The 17410-nt window shown below is 34.7% G+C and overlaps 1 protein-coding gene across 13 annotated transcripts in view; it reads left to right on the top strand.

Annotated features, from left to right (window-relative positions):
* The window catches only part of STAU2 (staufen double-stranded RNA binding protein 2), a 296823-nt gene that overhangs the window by 146010 nt on the left and 133403 nt on the right, over nucleotides 1-17410 (top strand). For all 13 annotated transcript variants that reach the window (XM_038579544.1, XM_038579537.1, XM_038579542.1 and 10 more), the window contains one exon: nucleotides 4651-4711. In XM_038579544.1, the coding sequence (XP_038435472.1) occupies nucleotides 4651-4711 (61 nt within the window). The remainder of the gene's footprint in view (nucleotides 1-4650; nucleotides 4712-17410) is intronic.

Below are 17410 nucleotides of genomic sequence, written 5' to 3'. Positions count from 1 at the left end.
GGAGCCTAACACATGGCTCGATCCCAGGACCCTGAGATCATGACCCAAGCCAAGTCTATTGCAGAGCTATCAAAGGCAGATGCTTAACTGATCGAGCCACCCAGGCACCCCATAGAATTTATTAGCATTTCATCTACTTTCTTCTCACCTGCATTTATAACATTCATCTCTTCCTTACTTGTTCTGCCAATGTTGAAACACTTTGCGAGCCCTACCTCTCCTTGGAGGGGTTTGTCACTCTCTAGAATTCATTTTTCATGTTTGTTTTACAATCTCAGATCTTGAATGGATTCAAGAGACGTTTTCTCTGGTGCTTTCTCATTGACACATTTCTACATTCTAAGAAAAAGTGAAACATTCTTTCCACCCATTTAAAATATACTGTTCTTACATCTTGATTTTCTTTCCCATTTATATGTTGGCGTTTCACTTATATTGTGGAGTTTGTTCTATAACAAGACATAACTGGCATGGTTTCATTCTTTTTTAGATTTGATTATTATATTGATCAAAATAATACTGATGATATATGTATAAAAAGTCAGGATTTATCACGATTAATTGTATAAGGGCTCAAGATTTATTAAAAAAATGCCCTGCTACTGGCCATTTCTGCTTCCTTTTTCCAGAGACAATCATTTGTCACTTGCTTCAGCTGTTCATTGTATTATTTTTCTGTTGCTCATATTGCTATTTCTAGATTTTGCATTTATTTTTTTTTAAAGAGATTTTATTTATTTATTTGAGAGAGACAATGCACAAGCAGGGGGAGTGGCAGAGAGAGAGAGGGATATGCAGGCTTCCTGCTAAGGAGGGAGTCAGATGTGGGGCTCAATCCCAGGACCCCTGGATCATTACCTGAGCTAATGGCAAATGCTTAACTGACTGAGCCACTCAGGCGCCCCTATATTTTTCATTTTTAGATATTGTCTGAGTTCTTGCTATGAAAAATGAAAACTTAACTCTCATATACATACTCCACATGTACACTTCCCTACATCTTTCTAATTTATCCTCTAGCTCTTTTTTTTTTCCCTCAAGCTCTCTTATAAGCAAACCCATCATACAATTTTTTTAGTTTCTTTTTAAAATCTTTCTTGAAGCTTTTTATCTTCCTTTCCTAATTTGGGTTAATTGTTTGATGGGTCTGCTGCAGAGCTATTATTATGGTTCTTTTCTTAGCCATTATTTTGAAAATTTCTTTTGCTTCTCTTGTTGAGTTGCCTATTTTCTGGAAGGTTTCCCTTATTCTTAATTTACTTCCTTGTTTAGATGGAACACATATTTTAGTAGCTTGCCTGTAGAAGATACTTGGTGAGTAAATATATTTTTGAGATCTTATAGGTCTGAAATATCTTTATATTTCCCACACACTTAATTGATGGCCTAAGATCCAATTCTAAATTGGAAATAACTTTTTTACAGAATTTTGAAGGTACTCCTCCAATGTTTTCTACCTCCCTTTTGAAACTCCAAAGCTTACTGATTCTTCAGCCTATATATATATATAAACTTTTATGTTTTTGCCCCTTTTGATGCTTTTCTGATTTTTTTTTCCTTTTCTTAGGGGTTCTGAAATCTGTGAATGATTAACTTGATGTGTGTATTCTTTGGTAAATTATGTTGGGCATTTGGATTTTAATCCAGAAATTCATCTACTTTAAAAGTGAGAAATTCCTTATATTATTCCTTTGAAAATTTCTTTCCTTCCATTTTTGCTATAGTTTCTTTCTAGGATACCTCCTAGTCTTTTTTTTTTTTTTTTTTTTCCTCCTAGTCTTATAGATCATTTTATGAGCCAGCCTGCTTGCCTGCCTTCCTTTCTCTTTCCTTCTCTACTTACTATTTTCTAGGAGATTTCTTTAACTGTGTCTTCCAGTCCTTTTTTGAAATTATTTACTTTGGTTATTATTGACTTCCCAGAGCTCTTCCTCATTCTCAGAATATTCCTTTTTATAGCCCCTTTTCTTGTTTAATTTCTTTTATGTTTCTGAGAACTTTAAAAAATCTTAACCTTTTTTGGAAGGTTTATTCTTTTCCCTTTGTTGTTGTCTTTGCCATTCCTTGTGGGTCAGAAGCCTGGCTATTGTCTTCTGAGTCCAAAATGAGGAAGAGCATTGGATGTCTTATCTTCCAGGATAAGTTTGGACTTCCATCTCATTTACACTGTGGTCGAGCATCCCACCCACAGCTGTGCCTAGTGTTGTTCAAAGGCTCTCTGTTTTAGCCTTTCCGAAGAAGGTTGGAGAGTTTGGGGAAAAGGCATGCAGGCAATGTGGTCAATATGGTATATAGAGTTGTCTTCAAAAGGATATTTCTATTATTATTTATTTGTCCTACCTTCAGCCTCAAAATGTACTTTTCCCTTTATCTTCATGTCTTCCTGTCCCTTAGTTCCTTTAGTGTGTGAGTCCTTCCGACAGTGCACTGTGTAATATGTTCTCCTTCACACACTAACGTGTTCTTTTCTATAATTGTTGGAACACCTGCCATGCTGGACATAAAGGAAAGAAGACACTGTCCTTCTTGCAAAATATTGAAACTGGATTAGTGGAAAGCAATGCTTAGATTAATAATTACAATGCAGGCAAAAAGTTATAGTTGGTGCAAGAAACATTGGAAACATCTGAGAGTGGAATTCAGAAGAGAGAGAGAGTATCATTGGGTTGAGAGGGGAGGTTGAACACTTTATGGAAGCAGTAGATTTTGAACTGGTACTTGAAGAATGGGCATTATGTTTCAGGCTGGGAAAGGAGGTCCAGGTGTGGAGTGTGGTGAGCAGAGGAGACACATGCATGCTGTAATCTTAGGGAGAATGGAATGATTGCTGCAAACTGATTGTTTTGACACAAGTCAGTATTACCCAGCTCGTTTGTGCCTTTTATTCATTCTGTTGGCACCAAAGGACTAGTGGTTATCATCAGAAATAAAGCTGACCTAGTAACATAACGAAAAAAAAAACCCACTTCTTATGAAAGCTGTCTTTTTTGGGGTCACAGAAGTGACCTGAAAATTTCGTAGCACTTTGAAAGACTTTCAGATAATATTTCTGTTTTCAGGTCCTTCCAGGATTCATCTTTAGAAGTACAAAGTGTGCTGCTAATTCCTGAGGCTTTTTGGGGTTCTGGGGACACAAATCAGTTTACTTTTCTGTAAGGTCTTTGTTGGCTTCTCACCCTTGAGACTAGTTTCAGCCTACTCACATCTGCTAGGTCAGTTCCAACTTGTTTATCTGCTTTTCTGGTTCTAGCCTTTGATAGGCTTATTGCTTCTGCTGTTGAGTACCTTCATATTCTGTATGAGGGTCGGTGGGCAGAAGAGAGGGAGAGAGAGTTTATGGATTACTGGATTATCAATTTAGAGAGGTTTGGTGGGGTGGGGGAGAGATTACTCTTTCTGTTTACTCTGTCATGTTTAAGCAGAAACCCTAAAAAAAGTTTTATTAGCGTATTGAGGTGGAAATCAGAGAGGCTTGGGATTCAGTTGAAGGTGAAAAACTAGACATAGAGCATATAGTCTAATATTTAACCCTGGTTATAAGTAGAATGAAGGGAAGAATGAAATGCTGAATTTATTATCAACTTCAGCTAAACCCTCACTTGCCTGAGACTCTGCATTCTTCTAATCTGCCCACTCTTCATCTCCCTAATGTGACTTATTCCTTACTATACTTCCCTCAACCTTCTAACCTCCCTCAGTCAGCTTTCCTCTCATTCTGTGATCTCATCTTCACAGAGAATGTGTAAGTGGGGTCTTCCCAGGTCTTCCATTGACATCTCTGTCTGCATTGGCGAGCATTTCCTCCTCCTCTATCCTTTCATGGTGGTACACTATTTGCTAGGACTGTATTTTGTATTTATATCTATAGAGTTAATTTATCCATTTGAACATTGACATCTGATAATGTAAATATAAAGTGCTGATTATGATAGGAAATATGTCTTTTTCCCCCCTGGTGTACCTTATATCAATAATACCAGCTCCATACAAAGAGAATATAACCAGTTAAGGTCATTTATTAATTTAACTAAAATTAGTTAAAGTACTAATACTTAGTACTTCAAAATATATTGGTTTCTCTGAATATTTTTATAACCAATAGAGGTCAAATCATCTGACAAAAGTCAGGATATCACAAGTTTTACTTAAATCTTGAGCTTAGTTTTCAATTTGTTGTGAGCAGTATTTCATGACCCTTGACACAGAACTTTTACAGAACAGACCCAGTAATATTTCTATTATTAATTTGACTTCAGAAGTCAAATTAAGCCCTTTGAGTCACTTTAGTGTTTGTGGTGATTATTATTGTTTAGCGTTTGAGTAAGAATTGTTTACTTTTTAACCATCTAGATAGAGCCTATGTTGTATATAATGTACTGAATATGGGGCTTTATTGATTACTTAGATTGTAAATTTAGATAAACCCATGAAAGCAGAAAGAGGCATAAGAATAGATTTGCATGTAGAAAAGGAAGAAATGATACTGTTCTTATTAGTTACTTTTGTATTTATGGTTCTGAGGTTAGAGAGGGAAAGAATAATCAGAATAATCATGTGAGTGACTTTTGCCTTTGCTTATTAATTGATTAGTTAACTTCTTTTTTAATTAATCTGTTTCTCTGGATTTAAACAATTGACTTAATCTTTCAGACAGGGGAAAACAAAGGATGGAGTGGTCCAAAGGCTGGGTTTCCTGAACCATCAAATAACAGTAAGTTTTTACTTTCCTGATAACTACACTTGGTGTTCGTCACTAGTTGAGTGATTAGACTGGCTTTGGATATTTATTAGATCTATTTGGGCCTGAGATGTTGTGGGGCAGACAAGGAAGTCATGGTTTCCTGGAGCTGACAGAAAACACAAACACTCCTATTCTTAGCATGGTTTAGTCATTGCAGAGTACCATTTACTCTACATGGTGAGGATATAATTTTATAAAGCTGTTCTTATTGCAACATTGTTATATTACAAAAGAATCAAAATTAAAGCAATTATCTATAAACCCATTGTACTCTAAAATCAACTGTTTCAAGATGAAATCAGAGAGGGAGACAAACCATAAAAGACTCTTAATCATAGGAAACAAACTAAGGGTTGCTGGAGTAGAGGGAGGTGGGGGCTGGGGTAACTAGGTGATGGACATTAAGGAGGGCACGTGATGTAATGAGCATTGGGTGTTATATAAGACTGATGAATGACTAAACTCTACCTCTGAAACTAATAATACACTATATGTTAATTAATTGGATTTAAATTAAAAAAATTAACTTTCAGTTCTTTTTAGATACACATTTTTATATAACTATAATATAGATGAAAGTTTATACTGTGTTGTTTTCATTTAACATAGTAATAAGCATTTTTCACATTGTGCTGAGTTCTTAGAATCAATTAATGGAAATTTGAGAAATGTAAGAATGACACTTGAAAATCCCTTCAGTTTATCTCTTTTCTCAAAGGTTAGTGATCAAGCTGTTATGCGTTAGAAGCACAGGCATCTTTTTTTTAACTTCCTTCTACCTCTCTCAAAAAGCATCTGTTTTCCCTGACATGACCAATGTACTGTATATCAGTAAAACAAAATAGCCAGCCAGTGCAGACCCTATGAAACAAAGTCCTCAGTGAAGCCAAATTTATCTCATTTCTAACTCTATTTCTCTTCCTTATAACCTTTGGAAGCTGACTAAGCTTAAGTATGTAAATGGTTATAATGAAGAGTATTTTTCAATATTAACAGCTCATCTCTTGATGTTTAATGAAAGTAGTAACAAACTTCTATCAGAGCATACTTATGAGAATTGAATTCTTGGATCATCAAAAGTAGCCTCTTGAATATTTCAGTGAGGTAATAGTATTCATGAGTTACATTCTGGGATAATTTAATAGGACTCTGAGCCTTTGGTCTATATATATAAGAATGATGAATGTGATAGGTTTAATTTAGTACATGGCCCAAAGAAAAAAATGGAATCAAGTCAGGATTCTCAGAGAGTTTATGTTTAATTCCTTTGATGTTTGAATAGATAGGTTTATAATTACTTGGTAAGGAAATATAAGAAGCATTGAATTGATTTTAGTTTTTTGTAAAATACTAAGCATGGTACCTGTTTCCTAGTAAGTACATGATGAATATTGATTTTCTTCTGTGCCTTCTCCCTCCCTTTTCAAATGAAAATTGTATAATTCTATGTAGGCTTATCAAAAATTCCATTTTTACACTTAAAAAAATTTTTTTTAAGATGTATTTTTTTTAGAGAAAGTATTGGGGGAGGGGCAGAGAGAGAGGGAGAGAGAATCTCAAGCAGACTCCCCACTGAGCATGGAGCCTAACGCGGGGCTTGATCTCATGACCCTGAGATCAGACCTGAGCTAAAACCAAGAGTTGGATGCTCAACATAAGTATGCCACCCAGGTGCCTCCCATTCTTATATACTTTTAATCTGTCAGATGTTTTTAAATGTACCAGGTGGCCAATGTACATATAGTTTATATTTGAATAGTTACTTTTGGCACTAGGTATTTTTTCAAAGAATATAAACATTGTGCTTTTGAACATGGAAGTCAGGTAGTTATTAACTTGATAGTCTTACCATGAAATCACATTATAGATTACCTGCAAACTCTGTCTTTTAACAGTGGTAGTTTGCCTCTAAACTTTTATTTTTTTTTTTAAGCTTGCTAAGTGATTTAGGAACTTATTTGCGAATAGGGGAAGAGACAGTATAAAGAGCCCAGTGCGTTTCAGTGATCAGAAATGTGTAAGAATGCATGAAAGAATTGCTTTAAACATAATGTTAAAAGTGATAAAGCTATTTGGGACCAGCTTAAAACAACCAAACTGTTAACACTTTAGAACTTCCTTCAGTCTCCAGTAGTTCAAATTGAGAATTTGAAAGAAGGATATGATCCCTTACCCCTTCCAAACTGAGAGGTGAGAAAGCCAATACCTGTGTTCTTCCCTGTGAACGAACACTGAGTGGTCTCTGCCTCAGGTTACCACAGAGGATGACGGCAGCCCTACTCTGAACTGTAACTGTTTTACTCCCTGATGGCTAGTCCTCTCTAGTGGTGCCACAGTGGCCTCCGGAGTCATCGCCCAGCCACTTAAATACAACATTGGCAAAAAGTTAGTTTCTTAGAAGTTGACCATTCAGGTGATGAGTCCATTACCTGAAAATTAAATTTGTTTATTAGGGTAACATTTATGTTAAATTCTTTTCTACTTAATTCCTTAAGTTTGAAATCCTGTCCTAAGAGGTTTCTCTCCCGTGAAGAATGCCTAGGTTAAGAGTTTTGCAGACAGAAGTTGGAGTAGATCTCTCTTGGGATGGCACATGTGAGGGACAAGAATTTAAGGTTGCCACTGCAGGCCACCTGGCTGGCATGTTTTCTGACCTTGAGCAACTCATTTCGTATCTTATGATTCAGTGTGCTCTGTTAAGAGTTATGCATTACCAGTTTATAATGCTGAGTATCTTTAATTATCTAGCATTTGTAAAATGATTAACCATCCTTGAATATCGGAAAAGATAACATACTACTTTGTAAAAAACAATTTTTTTTTTCTTTTTAAAGATTTTATTAGAGAGAGAGAACTCTTAACACACAAGTCGGGGGAGGGACAGGGAGAGAGGGAAAAGCAGACTCTCCACAGAGCAGAAAACCTAACGTGGGCCTGGATCCCAGGATCCTGGGATCATGACCTGAGCCAAAGGCAGACACTTAACCCAACTGAGCCACCTAGGCTCCCCAAAAACAATGTTATCATAAAGTGACTCTCTACATTGTTTATTAAACTGTATATCTTTACAAATTGTAGTTAGCTAACCATTATTTGGATAAATATTATGAAATTAACTTGGAACCATAGTATACAAAAATTAAAAGCAGGGAATGCAGAACTGGAAAGAAGAAAGAAAATTTTAACTTGGAATAGCTAGCACCTAACTCCAAGTAGACAAAAAAAGTTAATGTACATGTGCATTTAATTTTTGAAGTGGAAGATATTTTTTTAAAGATTACAGTCATAAGAAACTGCTAACAATTACAACTAAAAAATGGTTTAAATGGTTTTGCAAGTGATTGTGATTGCATAGCCTGGCTCCTGGCTTGATTGCCTGCAGATTTAAAATATGGACCTAATTTTTGCATGCTTCTCAGGCTTTCTTCATTGTACTGAATTGCAGCAAAAGGTAGACTGACTGTTCTAAGTGTGTTTTTATCCTTTGAATCACTGTCATAGTCATGTTGAAGTGCAAGAACACATCATTCTGTGATGTGAGGTTTGTGTTAAATTTAGCATGGGGCAATTTTATGCTTGGCATACACATAAAAAGCTAGATTTTTACAGATGAATGACTAACAAGTTTTTTGAAAGATCATGCATTTTAAAGATCTACTGACGGCTCATGGAAAACTTTGTAAAATATTTAGATACAGTGCCGTTGATAATATCTTTTATTTTGTATTCACATTCCATGTTTCTTATTAATACAGGGTTTTACTTAAAAACAGGTTCATTGTTTCTTAAAGGTGAACTGTAGCTTAATTCAAAATTGGACTAAGCTCAAAGGTATTCACTGGTATGTGCTGAATCCACCCACTAAAAGAATATTTGGAGGCATTTTTCACATAAATATTTTTCCGTTAACCTTTTAAAAAGTTTTATTTAGCCCCTGTGAAATATGCTGGCTTCTTCTAGGTTCATTAGAGATGACCCAGGACAAATACTTTTGGGATAGAATAGAATTCATATTGACCTTTTCAGTATCATAGTTGACTTGCCAAATTTTTTGTCACTTTTGTGTCATATCCATATATTGTTAAACTCTATACATCTTAAAACCAGGAGGCCAAACCATCCCAGTGACATGACTTATGGTAGATTGTAGTCTTGTTTTCCACATGCTGTATATTGTATTTAGAACCCCTGCTTTTTTGGTATGAATGCAGGTGAGGGTTGTACTTTTAATTTTAAGATAGCAGATTAATAGATTTTTTAAGTGTTTTGGGAGAGTTCCCTGAACAATTTACTTTTGTGCCTCCCATAACAAAACCACTTTGTAATGAGACAATTAAATTAGTTGGAGCCAGCTGTATTTAAATATTAAACTAAGTGATCAAGTTAATTATTTAGACATAAATACTATATTGGAAATCTAAGAGTGTAGCTGACTTGTAGCTGTCTACTTCTAAAAGATTATTAGGTTTTTGTGCCCTGGTTGATTGTCTTTGAACAAAGTCAAATCCCATAAATAGAGGGCTATTTAATGGAGCAATTGGGGGCACCAAGACCTACACATCCTCAATGCCAGTACTCCTGTATTTGCTGAGACTGCAGGTGAAAATGCTATTCCTCCCCTGAGCAAGTAAAGGAAGATCCAAATGTTCCAGAAAGATATTCTGTCCCCTTTCATTGGTGGCTGCACTGAACTTGCCTGAGTGGTGAGAAGCCTTTTTATTACTTGAACTGGGATTCTCTGGTCTTGTCAGTTGAATCTAGGGAGATGGGATGAAAGGAGCATTAAGCTTGCTTCTGTTGTAGTCATAGAAGTTGAGTTTGTAGTTTAAGGCCCATTCATTTATGGAAAACTGAAACTAGAATATAAATCTTTAATCAGATTAACATAGATAATATGTTTTTCTGAAATATTCTCAGGAAAGGTTAAATTTAAATTTTCATGAATTTAAAAACTTGTTTGACTCAGATTTTTAGAGCAAAAAAAATTCAGATACATGGTTTTTTAAAAGGAAAGCCATCTGAGCAATTTAAAGATACATTTATTGATTGGGGTATGAGACTCTTTTTTAAATATAAGAGCAAAGGATAAAAGCTTGAAGATAAAAAACAGATGGATGTAAGCACATAAAAGCCAAAAACGAATTCATGAAACAACATAAGAAAATAAAAAGGCAAATCATAAACAGCATAAACTTCAGCTTATATAGCAATAGTATTTATAAACACAAAGGACGCCTATAGGTTAATAATTATAAATTAAAAGGTAAACATCCCAATAGAAAAATGGCTAGAGGACTTGAGACATTTAAAAAGAACAGACATTAAATCATGAAAAATTGCTCAGTAATCAAGAAAGTGCAGATTAAAATAACTGTTCCATAATTTCTGATCCATAAAAATTGGCAAGGGTTTAAGAATGATAAATCCAAATGTTAGGGCAGCAGGCATTCAGATCCTGCTGGTAGGATTGTGAATTATCATGGACTTTCTGAAGTGATAAAAATACAAAGCTCTTATTTAGAAAGGCACATTTCTTTCTAAAGCTTAACTAGAAGATATGGAAAAATAGAGAAATTTTTTCCATAATAAACATATAATGGTTTTACAATCAGGAAAAAAAAAGGCATGTTTAAAACACTCACAGGGCACCTGGGTACCTCAGGTGCATTTCACCTTAGCTGAGGTCATGATCTCAGGTCCTAGGATCTAGCCCTATGCCAGGCTCTGTGCTCATCAGGGAGTCTGCTTGAGGCTTCTTTCTCTCCCTCCCTCCTTCCCCCCCCCCCCTTCTCTCTTTCTCTCAAATAAATGAATGAATCTTAAAAAAAACAAAACAAAACAGTCACAAACTTTGGCCTGAGTTATATCGTCTGGCTGAATTTAAACACATGGCATATACTAAAAAGCTGGGCAGCAGTTATCTATATATTGAAGTCTACTTGGGGAAACTTTTATTATGACTTTATTTTTTATTTTAATATTTATTTATTTATTTTAGTGAGAGAGAGCAAGCAGTGGGAAGGGGAAGAGGGAGAGAGGGAATCTTAAGCCAACTCTGTGTAAGGCTTGTAGAGTGTGGAGCTCAATGTGAGGCTCAATCCCAGGACTCTGAGGTCATGACCTGAGCCAAAATTGAGTCAGATGCTTGACCAACTCAGGCAGGTGCCCCTCTGACTTTTTTTTTTTTAAAGAAGAGAAAATAGTCTGAGCGAAATTTTAATTTTAGAAATGTGTTCTGGAAATCTAAAATACATGCTCTTTTCAGAGCTCTATGGGGATCAAAAGGTGTCTAAAACTATCATTTTCAGAACTGGAAGAAAGCATATAATGCCACACAGGTGAAAGTCTCCCAGAGATTGAAATTTGAAGTATTAATAACTGCTTAATTGATTTTCTCTGTTATAAAAAAAAAACTCTACAATAAGCAGGAGAAAATCAGGTTAATGCTCATAATTATTCATCAGCTTGTCTAGAAAGATGGAGTTTTATAGATCCAGTGCAGTATATTAAAGCTTGCCAAGAAATGTTAAACTTGTTTTAACACCTTTAATGAAAAAAAAAAAAAACAACTTGGTACAAAGTATCTCACACATTTAAGTGATAAAGATAATAATACAATAAACGTTCATGAAACTACCAGTCAATTTAATAATCAGAACATTACTGATATCCTTACTTACACATTTTCCTCTTTCATATCCCTTGGCCTCCCATGCCTCTCCACTGCAAAGGCAACCACTCTATCTGAATTTTTTAAAGATTTTATTTATTTATTCATGAGAAACAGAGAGACAGAGAGGTAGAGACACAGGCAGAGGGAGAAGCAGGCTCCATGCAGGGAGCCCAATGTGGGATTCGACCCCAGGTCTCCAGGATCATGCCCTGGACCGTAGCGGTGCTAAACCACTGAGGCGCCCAGGCTGCCCCTCTCTCTGGATTTTATATGTAGTTCCCTCATCCTTCATTCCATAGTTTCAGCAAATAAGTATGAGTCCTTAACAATATTTGTTTAGTTTTGTTTTTTTTTAAACTTTGGAAAGATGACATCCTAAGATTTAGAAAGAAAATGTGTATCTTCTAAAACTTTTTTCTCCCACTTACTGTAATTTAAGATTAATTTGTTACATATAGTGTTTTATCCATTATGTGTGTATTGATCCATATTTGAGTTATTTTCAGGATTTTGTTATTATACACAGTATAACTGTGAACATTTTTGAACCTGACTCCTGGTGCACATGTCTAAGATTTTTGGGGAACACACTTGGGAGTGGAATTTGTGTATTATAGGGTGCTCAGGGAGGACTGAGGGCCCCTCTAGTTCTCCACACTGCTAGAAGTTGACATTTAAAAAATCTTTTTTACCTTTGATTTCATTTTTGATGATGAATTTAGTTTTAGTTCCAATTCGACTATATCATTAATCTTATTTTTCTTTTTTCTTTTTAGTTTTTTCAATGGGTAAAAATAAATAATGCAAAAAAAGTGAAAAATCTCCCCCTACTTTTGTTCTCATTAGCACAATTTTTACTGTTTCCCAAGCAAGTTAACTTATGTTTGGTTAGTTTCTTTTGTACTATTCCAGTATATTTTTATGCATATAAAAGCAAATTCAAGTATATATTTTTTTTATCCTCTGGCATCCCAGACATACTGTTGTACAATTTTCTCTTTTCACTTAACAATATGTCCTGAAGAGCTTCTCATGTTGATTTGCATAGGTCTTTATTGTTATTTAATTAGTGTCTAACTGATAGACGTTTAGGTTGTTTACATTCTTTTTCTATTGTAAATTATCCCGTTGTGAGAACCCTCATTCATATATCATTTTACATGTGTGTTGGTATATTTGTTGGTAAATTCCTACAAGTAGAATTACTGAGTCAAGGAATATGAACACGTATAATTTTGATAGATGTAGCCAGATTATACTCAGTAGAGATTTAACAATTTACATTCCGACCGCTGGTATATGAGATTTCCTGTTTCCCCTCAGCTTTAGAAACACAATGTGCTGTCAAACTTCTGGATCTCTGCCAATCTGATGGTTGAAATATGGTACTCAGTGTAGTTTTATTTTGCATTTCTCCTATTGTGAATGAGATTAATGAGATTATATTTTTGTGTACTTATAAGCCATTTCTATATTTATGTCAGTGATGTAGTCATAACTAGTGCTCATTTTAAAGTTAGACTGTTGGTCTTTTATTCTTTCTTATTTGATGACTGTATGTGTATGTGCCTTTATTAATATGACTTGCCAATATTTTTCAAGTTCTCTTTGTTTATGGTGAAATCTTTTAAAGTTTGGTTTTCTTTTTTAGTATATTTGAATGGTCTTTCTTTTATAGCCTTGTATAGCATTTGTAATCTTAGCTTAGTTAATAATGCCTTCCCCACTGTAAGATTATAAAAAATACTATTACATTATCTTCTGGAACTTTTATAGTTTCTTTTTTTTGTTGTTGTTTTTAAATATGCGATTCATCTGGAATTTTGTTTTTATCATCCAGAATTCATCTGGATTTTTTGTTTTTAAATATGCAAGTCATACTGCAAGTATAACTTCAACTTAATCCCCACTACATTGAAACTTTACTATTATCATATACTAAGTTTCTGTATTTGGTTTTCTTCTGGACTTTCTACTCTCTTCTGTTCATCTGACTCTTCACTAGTTTTAATCATTGAGTCTTTCTTGTTTTATAACATGAATCAATTGAAAACTAAGTTTATTTAAAATAAGTATGAATTGAGAAGTGCTCAGTCCATGACCTTTCTGTACATACTACACAGAGTACATGTAATTGAAAAGATAAAAATCCCTTGACATAAGAAATGAGAGGAGTGAGTGTACCTAAAACATTGACTAAAAACACTAAAAAGGAAGCAATAGGCAACTGTATGCTTGAGGGCTGTTAAGTTTAAGATTTAGTAAGGCAGTGGTGACAATCTCCCTAAAACTTCTGCATATGATGCATGTAGCATTTATTCTTTCATTTATTCAGAAAGTGTTTATGGACTGCACTGTACAATTTTTGGTATTATTGGTGATTGCAAAAAAATTTTTTTAAGTTGAAACTGCTTCTTGGAAAGCTAATCAATCTAAAAGATAAGCATGGTTAACCACCCCTCCCCAAGGGAAAAGGAGGGAAAATTTAAAAAATAAGTGTAATCTTCTGGGGGGTGGGGGGAGACCAGTTGTTTTGATTTAAGAAGTAAATCATGAGAGCACAGTATTTGACATTGTAGTTTCATTTGAACAAATGAAAAAAGTAGTGTTTTTACTTTTTTCCCTACTGTATTGATTATCTTAGATATCATTTAGACCTGTGCTATTCAGCTTGGTGTTACTGTACTCAATATAATTTTTTAATTTTTTTAATTTTTATTTATTTATGATAGTCACAGAGAGAGAGAGAGAGGCAGAGACATAGGCAGAGGGAGCAGCAGGCTCCATGCACCGGGAGCCTGATGTGGGATTCGATCCCGGGTCTCCAGGATCGCGCCCTGGGCCAAAGGCAGGCGCCAAACTGCTGCGCCACCCAGGGATCCCTGTACTCAATATAATAATAGGTGTCGTTAATGGTATTTTAGCAACCTAACAGGAATATTGCATTCATTCTTAGTAGATTTATTGCTTTGAATTAGAAATATATCTCTGAATTCCTGTGTCAAGTTGTTCTGAATCTCAGATTGGCAGTCTTTGGTAGGAGAAACAAGAAGATGATTTATTATTCCTAAATAAATACAGTCTGTCTGAAAGGCAGATCCTTGAGATATGGTATGCATAGAAGAAAAACAATACGAGCAGTCTGAAGTGTGAAACGTTTGGAGAATGTCCAACCTCTCATTTTACAAACAGGATAATTGAGGCTTGGGTGATTTTTTTTTTTAATTTGCTTGAGGGACAGTAAGTTAGTTAGAGGTAGTAAAGACTTGAACCTGTATCTTCTAAGGTCCACCTTTGCCACTACACAACATATTCGTTTTCATATATGTCATTTGCTGATAATTAAGAAAAACTGAATAATGCTTTTTCTAAGAAATTCCACTAAAGTTAAGTATGCATTTTCTTTAAAGAATGTTTTGTATATCATGTACCAGAATCTTTTTTAGAAAACATTTAGGATGTTTCATAACATGGAAAATGTCCAAACTATTGTTTCAGATACCAGTTTGATATTTGGGTGGATCATGTAAAAACACTAAAATGGCTGAGAAAGCATGTGAAATGTTTATTTTAACAATGGAACAGCCATCTGCATTACATGATTTTTCTTAAGACTTAAAAAACTTTAGTAATAGTCCATTTTTAAAAACACTTAACAGGCTTTTTGGGTGATGTTATTCAAGTGTATTGTTTTATTCCAAGCTTTCTGGTTTGTGTTAAGATGATTCATAGGCTTTTAGAGCTGAAAGAGATTTTCAAGTTCCTCTAGTCTAATTCATTTTACAGGTCAAGAAAGCAAGGTAAAGAGCCTATCTGCTGCTGCAGTTCAAACTCAGTGAGGCTTCAGTCTAGTACCTTTACCACTGTACTTTTGTCTTTTCTCTGTTACACTTTGTGCTAATACAAAATGTCAGACTTTTTTTTTTAATTTGCTATTTTTTAAGAAAGATTTTTTAAAAGCTTGAGATTTACAACAAAATTGAGAGGAAGGTACAGAGATTTCCTATATATCCTCCATTCCCACACATGCACAACCTTCCCTGTTGTCACCGTCACTCACCAGAATGGTTCATTTGTCACAAAGGATGAACCTGTATTGACACATCACAATCACTCAAAGTCCATAGTTCATTCTTGGTGTTGTATGTTTTATATGTTTGGACAGATGTCTAATAGTATATATCCATCATTATGATATCATACAGAATTTTCTACTGCTCTAAAAATCCTCTGTGTTCTGCCTTTTCATCTCTTTCTCTCTCCCCCAACCGAGACAACCACTGATCTTTTTATTGTCTGTACTTTTTCCTTTTCCAGAGTATCCTGCATTTAGAGTCATAGATCCATATTCTTTTAAGATAGGCTTCTAAAAAAAAAATAAGTAAGATAGGCTTCTTTCACATAGTAATGAGCACCTTAAAAAACTTCCATGTCTTTCATGGTTTGATAGCTCATTTCTTATTAATACTGAATACTATTCCTTTGTGAGTTTTATCACAGTTTATCCATTCACCTACAGAGGGACATCTTGGTTGCTTCCACATTTCTGTGAACATCTGTGTGCAAGTTTTTGTGTGGACATATTTTTTTAACTCCTTTGAATAAATACCATGAAGCACAATTGCTGGGTTGTGTAGTAAGAGTACTATCTTCCAGAATGGCTATACCATTTTGCATCCCACCAGCAATGAATGGGAGTTCCTGTAACTCTGTCCACATTAGCATTTGGCTGTGCTCAGTATTCCGGATTTTGGCCATTCTAATAGGTAGTAGTCTCATTTTTTATATTTATTTGCATTTCCTAGGATGTGGAACATTTTTTTATATGGTATTTACCATATGTATATCTTCTCTCCCCCCCCCCCCCCATCTGTGTATCTTTTTTGGTGAGGTGTCTATTAAGATCTTTGGCTCATTTTTAATTGAGTTGTTTGTTATTTTTCGTTGTTGAGTTTTTAGAGTTCTTTGTGTATTTTGTGTATTTTGGATTACAGTCCTTCTTCAATATATATTTTGCAAATACTTTGTCCATCTGTGACCTGCCTTGTAATTCTCTTACTATTCTACTACTATTCTCTTACTATTCTCTTACTATTGTTTTTTTTTTTCCAGAGCAGAGGTTTTTAATTTTAATGAAGCCTACCTTATCCATTGTTTTTTTTACGGATTTGTCTTAATGTTATAACTACAAAGGCATTACCATGCCTAAGATCATCTCAATTCTCTCCTATATTCTAGAAGTTTTATAATTTTGCATTTTACATTTGGGGCTACTGGTTTTGTGAAAGGTGTAAGGTCTGTATATAGATTAATTTTTGTGTGCATGGATGTCCAGTTGTGACACCATTTTTGAAGACACTATCTTTGCTCCATTGTATTGCCTTTCTTCCTTTGTCAAAGATGAATTGACTAGACTTATGAGCTCTCTCTTTTGTTTCTTTGATTTATTTTTCTGTTCTTTCACCAGTATTGTATTATTTTGATCACTGTCACTCCATTGTCTTGAAATTGAGCAGTGTCAGTCCTCCAACTTTGTTCTTCACCTTCAATATTGTGTTGGCTATTCTGGGGGCTTTTGCCTCTCCATACAAACTTTAGAATCAGTTTGTCAGTATTCATAAATATGTTGTTGGGATTTTGATTGTGATAGCATTGATTCTATAGGGCACTTCATGAAGAATTGATACACTGACAGTGTTGAGTCTTCTTATCCATGAACATGGAATATCTCTCCATTTATTTAGTTCTTTGATTTTGTTCATCAGAGTTTTATAGTTTTCTTCATATAGATGTTGTACATATCTTGTTAGGTTTATACCTAAGAATTTCATTTTTTGGGTGCTAATGCAAATGGTATTGTGTTTTTAATTTCAAATTCCACTTGGTCATTACTGGTATATGGGACATTTACTATTTTTTAAATCTTATTTTATTTAAATAGTTAACATATAGTGTATCATTAATTTCAGATGTAGAATTCAGTTATTCATCAGTTG

Source organism: Canis lupus, chromosome 29 (assembly GCF_011100685.1).
Source record: "Canis lupus familiaris isolate Mischka breed German Shepherd chromosome 29, alternate assembly UU_Cfam_GSD_1.0, whole genome shotgun sequence".
NCBI classification, from domain to species: domain Eukaryota; kingdom Metazoa; phylum Chordata; class Mammalia; order Carnivora; family Canidae; genus Canis; species Canis lupus.
The sequence above is the reverse complement of the archived record's forward strand: the minus strand, read 5'-3'. Positions and strand labels throughout refer to the sequence as shown.